Source organism: Oncorhynchus gorbuscha, linkage group LG14 (assembly GCF_021184085.1).
Source record: "Oncorhynchus gorbuscha isolate QuinsamMale2020 ecotype Even-year linkage group LG14, OgorEven_v1.0, whole genome shotgun sequence".
Classification (NCBI taxonomy): Eukaryota; Metazoa; Chordata; class Actinopteri; order Salmoniformes; family Salmonidae; genus Oncorhynchus; species Oncorhynchus gorbuscha.
In genome coordinates, this window is record NC_060186.1 from 49,914,187 (window position 1) to 49,926,837 (window position 12,651).

At 41.1% G+C, this 12,651-nt stretch overlaps 1 protein-coding gene across 4 annotated transcripts in view; it reads left to right on the forward strand.

The window, feature by feature from the left end:
- Positions 1 to 392: 392 nt before the first annotated feature.
- Positions 393 to 12,651, forward strand: part of l3mbtl3 (L3MBTL histone methyl-lysine binding protein 3) — a 40,436-nt gene continuing 28,177 nt past the window's right edge. Inside the window, exons 1-11 of one of the 4 annotated variants that reach the window (XM_046298287.1) lie at positions 393 to 464; positions 2,073 to 2,209; positions 3,691 to 3,802; positions 4,556 to 4,718; positions 6,264 to 6,393; positions 8,203 to 8,287; positions 8,605 to 8,699; positions 9,401 to 9,505; positions 9,863 to 9,998; positions 10,375 to 10,466; positions 11,015 to 11,166. In XM_046298287.1, coding sequence (XP_046154243.1) covers positions 2,090 to 2,209; positions 3,691 to 3,802; positions 4,556 to 4,718; positions 6,264 to 6,393; positions 8,203 to 8,287; positions 8,605 to 8,699; positions 9,401 to 9,505; positions 9,863 to 9,998; positions 10,375 to 10,466; positions 11,015 to 11,166 — 1,190 coding nt within the window. In that variant the 5' untranslated portion in view covers positions 393 to 464; positions 2,073 to 2,089. Of the gene's footprint in view, positions 465 to 821; positions 973 to 2,072; positions 2,210 to 3,690; positions 3,803 to 4,555; positions 4,719 to 6,263; positions 6,394 to 8,202; positions 8,288 to 8,604; positions 8,700 to 9,400; positions 9,506 to 9,862; positions 9,999 to 10,374; positions 10,467 to 11,014; positions 11,167 to 12,651 lie in introns of those variants that run through there. The other 3 variants (XR_006831771.1, XM_046298286.1, XM_046298288.1) reach the window with 3 other exon arrangements.

Below are 12,651 nucleotides of genomic sequence, written 5' to 3' on the forward strand. Positions count from 1 at the left end.
AACTGTAACGATAACGACGTTGATGCGTCAACCTAAACACAAAATTGAAAAATAGGATGATGGCGAAATTTAGGTTAAAGGATCGGTATTAAAACGTTTCTGGACGCTCTTTGTGCTATTTCGCAAGTCACCCCATTCCACTGTCGACAAGCAAACTGGGTTTTATTTTTAGTAACGTGGTATTCGTGTTATTTTATTCTAATCATCGCCTATCTCAGTCTCCAAACATCCACAGCGCATCCATAATCATTTGCTGATGGTTTTATGTCGATGACAAGGTTATGCGACAAATAATGGCTTACTCTATTACATATGTTGTTATTCAACCAGCTCAAACTTTCGATATTGGCATGATGTGTTTTACAGTCTAGCAGAGGCACCCACCGCAAGCACTCGCTCAGAGCCATGCTCATGCGCATTGACGGCTGCCTGGGCAATTTGTCAGTACTCGTGGGATAATTTGGGTAAGAAACAGACAAATTAAAACAAATGTACTTTAGCATAAAACAATTGACGGAGGAAATTATGTATTATAGTAATGAGTGATCTGGTATATAATACTTTCGCTAGAGGTTCATTGCGACGGAATTTGACCAAAACTTAGCAATAAGTACAAAACGACTGGACGTGTCATCAATAATATCAGCCAGGAAGAGGTTCAATGCGTAGAGCGTGAATATATTGCGTTCTAAAATTGTAACAAAAGTTGCGTCGAATATTACTGCAATGATAGAAAATATGTTGTGCTAGATTTCTTGTCTCCCAGAGACGTATATAATAATGGTATATTGTACTCTTTCAAGAATAATGTTTGCTTCAGTGTAATTCCCTGTTATGGCTGGGGAGAGGAAGACATTGCGCTTGACAAGCGAACTGGACTAAAATATTTATACCATAATTTCCTTCCAAAAAGCTTTCAAGGCAGTTAAAATAATATTTTTGTTGTAGAGCAACGAGTCTGCAGGCCTGCCGGTGAGAATTATATAGGACTATATTCCAGCTCCGCCATTTTGGGAAACTGGTTTTAAAACACATTAAATAGTATCAGAGCAAAGAAAAGTGTTAATATATGATACAATGCATGATTAGCGTCTTGCTAAGGGACATCACAAAATATCTGTAACACACCTAGTTGGAATACAAAGGAAATGCGAACTGGTTGCGCCCAACCGAATCATTTAATCCCACTCGTAATTAAAACTATTTGACTCAGAAAGCTCGAAATAAATATTAATAACGCTCATAACCGACAATGGACATCTGATGATAAAATCTAACACACAGGTTGAATAACATGTGCACAGTAAACACGCGGAATTTTCCTTTGTAATAATATTTGTTGATAATTCAAAAGTGTTCTCTGCATATGATGCAATTTTGACGCTTAGTAGAGAGAGGATCGATCTTTCAAATAGTTTGGGATGGAAATGCATTTTGCATGCATAAAATGTAAGTTACTTTCATATTGCAATTTCGTAAATGCCTGGCAACGATTTGCTGTTAATGTAGGCTACTGTCTTAATGCCTATACTTATTATTTTAGGCGCATACATAACACACAAATTATATACCCTACCGAAACGTCAGGAATTATATTTGAAAGACAGCAATATTGATAGATCATAGGCCTAATTGCATGAACGATCAATAATTCATCAATAAATCATCATCTACATTTTTTTGTTCAGTGATTTCATTGTTTGATAGGGTCTGAAAGTTTCAAACGCAGTCGTCTAAACCTAGTCAGCACTGACCTCTAGTGGTTGATGTATGTCACCGAGTTACAATGTCGTAGGCCTTCCGCTGTTACATTTCAACAATAATTGAAACATTGTTGCAAAGCGGCTTTGTGAAACATTATTGAGACACTGTTGCAAAGCCGCTCTGTGTGAAACGTTCATTTGTTTCTCTTCTTTTCATTTGACTTGCACTTTGCGCAGGACTACGGTTGCAATAACTTCACTAAGCTGATTTTTTAAAAGTCAGTTTATGTAGATTCAGTAGGCCTGTGCCATATTCATTCTGCACAGTGTTATTTATTGTCTGGTGTGGCTTCATCTTGTCTTTTTCAGATATCCCCATTTTTAACATGGATGAGTCTAAAAATGCTACAAATGCAGCTACAAATGCAGCAACCCCTGATTTTGATGTGTATGGTGCCATGGACTGGAAAGATGGTGTTGGAACCCTAACTGGGAGTGAGCTGAAGGTACACATTACCACAACAGCTGAAAAGGTTCAATGTTGCCATATATATATATATATATATATATATATATATAATCATTCTTTTTTAAACTTGTGTTATACCTATCAGAATAAGTAGAATGAAGTAGAATGATCTATTTGTGTAATGACAAAACCAATGATATATATATATAATTGTATAAATCATAAATTGTATAATTAGGATCAAGGACTTCGTCCTGACTAGGTCACATGGCGCTAATCACAGTATTCATCTGAATATACAGTATGTCCTCACTCCTCACATATAGAGTGTTTTCAGAAAGGATTCACACCCCTTGACTTTTTCCACATTTTGTTGTGTTACAGCCTGAATTCAAAATGGGATTAAATTGAGATGTTGTGTCACTAGCCTAGACACATTAACCCATAATGTCAAAGTGGAATTATGTTTTTAGAAAAGTTTATACATTTATTAAAAATTAAAAGCTGAAACGTCTTGAGTCAATATGTATTCAAGAGAGGGTTTCCAATGCCTTGCAAAGAAGGGCAACTATTGGTAGATGAGTAAATATATATATATTTTTAAACATACATTGAATATCCCTTTCAGCATTTCAGTTATTAATTACACTTTGGGTGGTGTATCAATACAACCAGTCACTACAAAGATACAGGTGTCCTTCCTAACTCAGGAACAAAATACAAATATTCCAAAACATACTTTCTGTTTGCAGTAAGGCACTGAAGTAAAACTGTATGAAATGTGGAAAGAAATGAACTTTATGTCCTGAATACAAAGCGTTATGTTTGGGGCAAATCCAACAGAACACATCACTGTGTACCACTCTTCACATGTTCAAGCATGTTTGTGGCTGCATCGTGTTATGGGTATGCTTGCCATAGGCAAGGATTAGGGAGTTTTTAAGATAAAAAAATAAACTGAATAGAGCTAAGCAGAAGCGCAATCCTAGAGGAAAACCTGGTTCAGTCTGCTTCCAACAGACATTGGGAGACAAATTCACATTTCAGCAGGACTGTAACCTAAAACACAAGGCCAAATATACTCTTGAGTTGCTTATCAGACAACATTGAATGTTCCTAAGTGGCCTACCTAAAGTTTTTACTTAAATCGGCTTAAAAAATCTGTGGCAAGACTTGAAAATGGCCTTCTAGCAATGATCAACAAACAACTTGACAGAGCTTGAAGAATTTAAAGAAGAAAAATGTACAAATATTGTATGATCCAGGTGTGCAAAGCTCTTGGAGACTTATCCGGAAAGACTCCCAGCTGTAATCACTGCCAAAGGTGATTCTAACATGTATTGACTCAGAGGTGTGAGTACCTATGTAAATGAGATATTTCTGTATTTCATTTTCAATACATTTGCAAACATTTCTAAAAACACATTTTCACTTTGTCATTCTGGGCTATTGTGCGTAGATGGGTGAGAGAAAAACATTGATTTAATCCATTTTGAAAGTTTGTGTTATGTTTATTAGTTTAAGGTGAATGAGTTTGGAGTCTTGGAGGCCCTAACGGAGGAGGGAGAAGATGAGAGTGTGAAGAAAGCTCATGCCACCATTACATGGGCAGTGCCGACTGCTCAGGAGGGTAAGGTGGCACGGTTCAATGTCCACAACTTTTAGATGCTCCCGGAGGGGAGATATTTGTGAGACGGTAGCATACACGTACGTGTACAATGTTTGTATCCCCATTGGGGTCTGAGATGCACCTGATCGGGTGGGATGTGCATATGTCTTCCCTTTCGTCTTTCAAATTAGCATATTTAACGGAAGGTTTTCACCAGCTTATCACATACCATGCATACAGTCTTTAAGAAGCTGCTGTAGAGTTGGCTTTGTTTTTACATTTCACAGCAAATCATTATATTGTCTATAACGGCTATTTCCAAACTAGATCATCATCCATCCTGTAACTTTGCTGTCTGAAATAGTATTTCATGTTCATACCTTTGATATACAAGACGTGTGCATTTTCAATAATTGTCATAATTGTGTCTAACCCTAGGCACGAGAGTCAGTCGAGTTGAGCTCAGCAAAACTAAGCACAAAATGGTGAATCGTGATCATTATAAGCAGTCAGCTATCAGCTATCTATTTGAGCATTTCTGATTATCTCCAAATAAGGCCTTCCATTTGAGTCTCAGTCTAGCTGGTGGCTATGTTGCTGTTGTTTATTAATGAAACAGGGAATGCACGGGAACCTTTTATGTTATCACATTGCCCTGTTGTTATTGACCCTGAGCTTCGAAATGATTCATTAGCCACACAGGATATGGGTGAGGATGACTTTGTGACTCTCTCTTTTCTTCGCCCTCTCTCCTTCCTTCCACAACCCTCTCAGACAGTGCTGCGGTAGCCGTGAAAGAGATAGAGGAGATGCAGGAGGGGCAGTGGGCCCAGAGAGGCCTGGTGTGCGTGCGCTGCCAAAGGAAGGGCTCCCCCGTGGACTTCATGTCTGATGGCCTCCACTGCAGTGAGCGCTGTCTGCAGCAGGACCAGCAGGAGTGAGTGGGCTGGGGAGTGGCCTGTGGAGTGGCCTGTGGAGCGGCCTGTGGAGCGGCCTGTGGAGCGGCCTGTGGAGCGGCCTGGGGAGCGGGCTGGGGAGCGGCCTGGGGAGCGGGCTGGGAAGCGGCCTGGGGAGCGGCCTGGGGAGCGGCCTGGGGAGCGGCCTGGGGAGCGGCCTGGGGAGTGGCCTGGGGAGTGGGGAGGACTAGTGTTTCATTAGTATCCAGGGCATCTAGTCTAGTCTGGTCTTAACTGCAGTTTCTGCATATGCTACTTTCCGGTAGTTGAGCTGGTGTTTATTGTGCTTATGAAGTTCTGTTCGTAATAACCTCCGCTTATGTACAGTCCACTGACATAATGGCCAGTACAGACTTTCACCCAGTCAATGAGAGACAAACATTGTGATATTATGCCAAATTATCATGGTTAAGTAAATGTTTAACGTCATTTTTTATTTTATTATTCATGTCTCGATGTGCTGATATAAGCAACTGTATATATTTAGTTTCCTACATTCATAACCACAACAACTATAAACATATTTCATATGCTTAACAAAATCGATAAGTCTACCTCCTAAACATTTCTTTGGCAAGCCATCCTATGCAAGGTGGAAGACAGACAGACAGACAGACAGACAGACAGACAGACAGACAGACAGACAGACAGACAGACAGACAGACAGACAGACAGACAGACAGACAGACAGACAGACAGACAGACAAGACAAGACAAGACAAGACAAGACAGGACAAGACAAGACAAGACAAGACAGGACAGGACAAGACAGGACAAGACAGGACAAGACAGGACAAGACAAGACAAGACAGGACAAGACAAGACAAGACAAGACAAGACAAGACAAGACAAGACAAGACAAGACAAGACAAGACAAGACAAGACAAGACAAGACAAGACAAGACAAGACAAGACAAGACAAGACAAGAAGAGCTGCGCCCCAAATATCCATTGTTTTAAATGGGAGAAACTGTGAACAGAACGTTGCACCTTAAAGTGGTATTCCTTCTGTGGATTTACTACTGCCATGGCAACAGAGAAGAGACAGACTGTACTATACATACTGTAATGAACAGTTAATCACATTTCATTTGGAAAAATTGGAGTTGGATTGTAATTTTTGTTAGATTTTGACCATATTTCTAGCTGCTGATGATGATAGGATTCTTCATAGGCAGCCCTTGAGTAAGTCAATGTAGGAGTAATGCGTTATGTATATGAAAGACAAGGTGTGGTCCCCCTTAAAATGTTAGACTTGAAAATCAATTTAGTTCTACAATCTAATAATATCCTAGTAACACAATCAGTTTGGTTTTCTGCCCCGCAGTGCATTTCTTTGTGTATTATTTTAGTCATTGCGCCTAGATTTCAGAAATTGCCATGAACAAAGACTATTTTGGCATTAATGTTTTATGCTGGCCAAGCTTGAGCTATTTTGCAGTTCAGCTATTACTGAAACTATAGTTTATTGGAAGGGTAATCCTTTTTTGCACAAACCTTTACTCTATATTTCCTTTCCACTGCAGTGAGCTGAAGCTAAAGAAGGAGGTTTCGAAGAGTAATGGGGAGGTGGTGGGGGTCAGCCGTAAGAGGTCTTTGCAGCAGTACAAGATGGACACCCCTGAGGTCCCGCCTGAGGACGATGATGAAGTCTATGTCAGTATTACTTTATTACGCCAAGGATTTAAAACTTTTTTTTTTTTTTTTTTTACAAATGTTGTCCTGAATTGTGTACCTACTGAATTACACCTAACTGTTGACAGCTTACTGATATTGCATCACATTTTGTAGATATATGCTTATTTGATTTTTATGGTATAGAACCTCAAGTCTGTAAATCTTTTGGCATCACTCCAAATGGCACAGGATTTTGAGGGGTGACGTGTTAGCCTTGCATGCCTTTCCTGCTGAGGTGTCATAACTCGTACTAAATGAATGCTTCACAGAACGTGCTGCGACCCGACTGGTGTAGATAACTCTTGGCTAATCTCTGATTTATCATTATTGTTTCAAAATGGAAACATTTCAATGTACAGTAAACACAAATTCCGAATGATTTCAATACTACCTCGTAAACACTGTCCTCATTGCCTGTGCCAAAATATCACATTGCTCTAGTCTATACTGTATGTGTGAGTACAGTGTGTTCGGAAAGTATTCAGACCCCTTGACTTTTTCCACATTTTGTTAGGTTATAGGCTTGTTCTAAAATTGATAAAATCGTTTATTTCCCTCATCAGTTACACACAATACCTCAGAATGACAAAGCAAAAACAGGTTTTTAGAAATGTTTGCAAGTGTATAAAAATGATAACTGAAATATCACATTTATATACAGTACCAGTCAAATTATGTAGTGACCAAAAAAGTGTTAAACAAATCAAAATATATGTTATATGTTAGATTCTTCAAAGTAGCCACCCTTTGCCTTTATGATAGCTTTGCACACTCTTGGCATTCTCTCAACCAGCTTCACCTGGAATGCTTTTCCAAAGGTCTTGAAGGAGTTCCCACATATGCTGAGAACTTGTTGGCTGCTTTTCCTTCACTCTGCAGTCCAACCTATCCCAAACCATCTCAATTGGGTTGAGGTCGGGTGATTGTAGAGGCCAGGTCATCTGATGCAGCACTACATCATTCTCCTTCTTGGTCAAATAGCCTGTATAAAGCCTGGAGGTGTGTTGGGTCATTGTCCTGTTGAAAAACAAATGATAGTCCCACTAAGCGCAAACCAGGTTGTATGGCGTATCGCTGCAGAATGCTGTGGTAGCCATGCTGGTTACGTGTGCCTTGAATTCTAAATAAATCACAGGCAGTGTTCCCAGCAAAGCACCCACACACCATCACACCTCCTTTTCCATGCTTCACAGTAGGAACTACACATACAGAGATCATCTGTTCACCTACTCAGCGTCTCACAAAGACACAGCAGTTTGGACTCATCAGACCAAAGGACAGATTTCCACCGGTCTAATGTCTATTGCTCATGTTTCTTGGCCCAAGCAAGTGTCTTCTTATTGGTGTCCTTTAGTAGTGGTTTCTTTGCAGCAATTCGACCATGAAGGCCTGATTCACGCAGTCTCCTCTGAACAGTTGATGTTGAGATGTGTCTGTTACTTGAACTTTGAAGAATGTATTTGGGTTTCAATTTCTGAGTCTGGTAACTCTAATGAACTTATCCTCTGCAGCAGAGGTAACTCTTGGTCTTCCTTTCCTGTGGCGGTCCTCATAAGAGCCAGTTCCATCATAGCGCTTGATGGTTGATTCCATATGTGTTATTTCCTAGTTTTGATGTCTTCACTATTATTCTACAATGTAGAAAATAGTAAAAAAGAAAGAAAAACCCTGGAATGAGTAGGTGTGTCCAAACTTTTGACTGGTACTGTTCTTAGAATTCTTAGTCTTAAAATGTTACTGCATATTCTAGTGTTCTAGTGTGTAAAGCCTCCTGTGTGCATCAAACAGGAGGAGAAAGACAGCCGGAAGACGACCCGTGGCGCGCCTCGAGGCAGGAGGAAACGGAGGGGGGACGCAGGCCTACTGAGACACAGTGAGTAGAAACATGCAGTGGGAGGGACACTTGTGAGGGGCCACTCAGGGCCCGGATACTCATTTTCAAAATCATCATATTGATATAATCACTGCCATTTGCACACACACACACACACACACACACACACACACACACACACACACACACACACACACACACACACACACACACACACACACACACACACACACACACACACACACACACACACACACACACACACACACACACACACTCTAACTGTATGTGTTTCAATTTAATGTTGTGTATTGCTTTTTACACAATCTAACCAATCATTGTCTCACTATGGAAAGCTGTTCCATACGGAGGGAAAAAGAAGTCTTGGTGTTGGGCCTCATATCTGGAGCAGGACAAAGCCATTGCTGCCCCCACTAAACTGTTCAAAGAGGTGAGCTGTCATACCATACCCCTCAGGCCTGTATAGAATGGGTTATAGAATCTTAAATACTTCAATCTAAACCCTTATCCTAGACCCTTTTCCTTCTCTGTTTCCTTCTAGTCATTCTGTTCCTTCATCTATTCCTCCTTTACAGCTTGTCATTCAGGGTTAAGATGATATTTCAGATCAAGTCCTACATTTTTTCCTACATGTTGAGAATAAATTAATTTCAACTCATTAATCACATGTATTAGTCTTTGCCTACAAAAACAGTGTTAAAGGTGCACTATGCAGAAATCGCTCCACCATTTCCTGGTTGCTAATATTCTAATAGTTTGCATAATTTCAGTTTGTGACAAAACAAGCAAGTATAGTGTAGAGAATCCTTTTACCATCTAAACTGCTGTGCAATATATTTTCCATAACCATAAATATTGTACTTTCCTCGGTTTGAAGCTGGTTTTCCAAACCCCAAAGTAAAAGATGCAGAAACTGAACCTTAGAACGTGAAGCATAGAAATTGCGCACATAGAACATATCTACCGCTTCTTACACTTGCTTTCAATGAGAATGGCAGATCTATAACTCTCATTTCTATGAGAATTTGGCCGGGTCGCCCAAAAAGTCCCATATTGCTGCTTTAAGTTCATTATTTTTCAAAAGCCCGGAAATATGTATTTTAAACTAATGATGTCCCATTTTCCATTCAGCACCAGGCCTTCCCCCAGAGTAAGAATGGATTCCGGGTGGGAATGAAGCTAGAGGGAGTGGATCCAGAGCACCCCTCCATGTACTGTGTGCTCACTGTAGCTGAGGTAACCTCTCACCTCGACTCATCATCGCTGCCCTCTCAGGGGAGTCGAAACTCATGTCATGGAAATCTTCAGCTTTGGGAAGATCTGAAGCAAAGTCTGCATTGTCGTTGTTCTTGTTCCAGTGTATAGCTGTGATAGTTGTGAGGACTTATGGGTAGCTATGCAATGGTATTAGCAAAATACAGTATTTATAAGACCATAAATGCGTTTTTGTACTTTGAATTATGTCCACTTCTCTATGTTGGCATCATGTGCGCGTCTAGTCAGTAGGTTATTACTTAATTCATTTCGTTTGAGTAGCAAACACAGGATAACCGTGTAATGTGTGAAAATGCTTAATGCTTCTTCCATGTTTAGGTTTCAGGACACAGAATACGGCTTCACTTTGACAAGTACTCCGACTACTATGACTTCTGGGTGAATTCCAACTCTGCAGACATTCACCCTGTGGGATGGTGTGAGAAAACAGGACACACGCTTCACCCCCCCAAAGGTAAGAGACATGCTACCTTTGACAGATATCCACCTGGAAAAGCTAATAACGTATACAGTATTGGTCATTTTGGATGGGACATTTTCAAACTGTTACTGTAGCACTCCCTCATCTTCTCATTAGTATTTCCTTACCACTGTATTGCTGGCCCGCTTTCTTTCCTATGTGAGACTGGTCATACAGGGATGGTTATAATTCATTTGTTTTGCTTCGTGCAAGCAGGTTACCTATGGCAACAGGAAAACAATACTCATGCATTTTTAGTAGCTATTTTCTGCATGATTACTAGCATACCTGAAATTGATCCAGGGATATTTGATAAAGTGTAAAATGATCCAAAATACACCCCCCCCCCTCTCTCTCTATGGATGGACAGGTTTAAAGGATGAGGAGTTCAGCTGGTTGTCGTATATCAAGCTGAGCAAAGCCCAGGCAGCTCCCAAGGCCCTGTTTGAGAATCAAAACACGGTAAGAGCAGCCTACAGATCTCATTTAGGCCGGGGACACACTCCGATGCATAAACTCGGATGAAATTGTATATGACATACGTCATTGTCAGTTTTTGTCCGTCAAAAGTTCAACTCAATTCAACTATTCTCGGACGAGTTTGGACAAGTTGCACCTATCAAAAGACAGACCGTTTGAGCGTTCTTTCCCCCCCCCCCCCGGACAATCCTCTCCGTTGGCGTTGTCATTCTATCAGCAACTGTTGACTTCCATTGGCTCCATCCGCAATTCTCTGACACAAACTCCGAGGGTGTCCAAGGCCTTATGGATCGCTTTCATATTGCTTTGATACCAGTGTTTTACCGCTTGGTGATACTGTTTAGTTTAGTTAGACTTCACGCCCAGTTTTACACCTCCTTCATTGAAGTACAATACTTGACATCAACCCGTTCAACATAGATATTGAGTAGTTTCATGAGCAGTTGAAAGGCTATAATATAACAAGATTCATGGCTGAGCCAAACGTGAGCTTTTTGTCTCTGAGTAACTGTCCTGTGTTTATTTTCCAGACTGTCACTCCTTTAGGATTCCGAATTGGGATGAAGCTGGAGGCCATTGACAAGAAGAACCCCTCCTTCATCTGTGTTGCCACAGTAACAGACATGGTGGACAGTCGATTCCTGGTGCACTTTGATGACTGGGACGAGAGCTACGACTTCTGGTAATGTCTAACTTTGTGATTTACATTTCCTAACATTTCCTTACGATATTCTCAGACTTCAAAATCAAAGCTGTGATTTGTGTTTACCGATGTCATATCTAAGTCACGTAGATTTATTTTTTCTTGTTGCAGAATTGGGCACTAGATGGTGCTAGATTTATTCCAACAGAATGTTTGTGTCTGGGAGGAGAAAATCATTGCCTCTTACCAGAGTGTTTGTTATTAATATTTTACACAAGCAAACAAGCTACATTACTTGTGTAATACATTTTAAGTACAGTATGAATCGGCTGTACCATGAATTATTCTTTTGACACCAGCACGCACATCACTTCCCTCAAAATTCTCTAGTCTTCTTTTCCCCCCTCAATTGCCATCCCTCCAACCCTTGTTGATTTTCGCCTTTGTTTGTCTTTTTCCGACTGAGAATTGCACGTGTCGTTACTGTCGTTTCGTGCCTGCTCTAAGCCCTCCCAGCTTGGGATTTGGACCGCCAGGAGGAAGTCCCAGTCTGCACGATACAAGAGCTTGTATTGGCTGAATTATGGATGATCGTCAAATAAATGTCAAGGAGGAGAGGAGTTAGAGAGAGAGAGAGAGAGAGAGAGAGAGAGAGAGAGAGAGAGAGAGAGAGAGAGAGAGAGAGAGAGAGAGAGAGAGAGAGAGAGAGAGAGAAGAGCCTGGAGCGGTTAAGGGACGAGCATATTCACCCAGGGAGATGACGCTCTCTCTCTCATGTGTTGTCGCTACAGCTCACGTCAGCCAGTCACAGGCCCTACAGCATCACACCTCTAGGCCAAAAGAGCAGGTTAACCACTCCACTGGGCTCTGCTTCACCCTAGCCTGGCCAGAGAGTTGGACACTGGGAGTCTATGTTGTCCCTCAGACAAGCTGGCTGTAACAACACTGACCACTGAGGTAGAAACAATGGCAATGCTCAAATGTAGATTACTACACAGCTGTGTCACACTGGCACAACACAAAAAGGGATTGGTTTCGATACGGTATGTTGAGTCCATGGTGAAATAGTAAACCGTTATGCAGTTATGCAAAGCCCCTTGCAATTTATCCTGCACTGCTGATGCAATGACAGCATCATAGGAGTATTACTGCCTACAATCTACTCGTCAGTGGTGTGCCGTCCATCATTCAGTGATATGTTGTCCTACCGATGGTTGACGTGGAGAGAGGGAGCAGTGGGAAGCTGTGAGGGAAGTATCCTTTCTCGCCCTGACACTTCCCGGTACGTCAAAGTGATTGTTGCATAACATGCCATCACGGTTAGCTGAACGGGTTAATCACGCAGTCATAAGGTGGCTGAAGCCACAGTGGCTCAGAGTCTGTCACAATGTCAGCTGACCTATTCTCCTATCCTTGTGCTTACTCCTAAACATTATCCCTATTCAATCCCCCGTAACAGTTTATGGGGAAGTTCATGTCATAACTGTTTATAGGGAAGAGGAGGAATATACATGTGTATATATA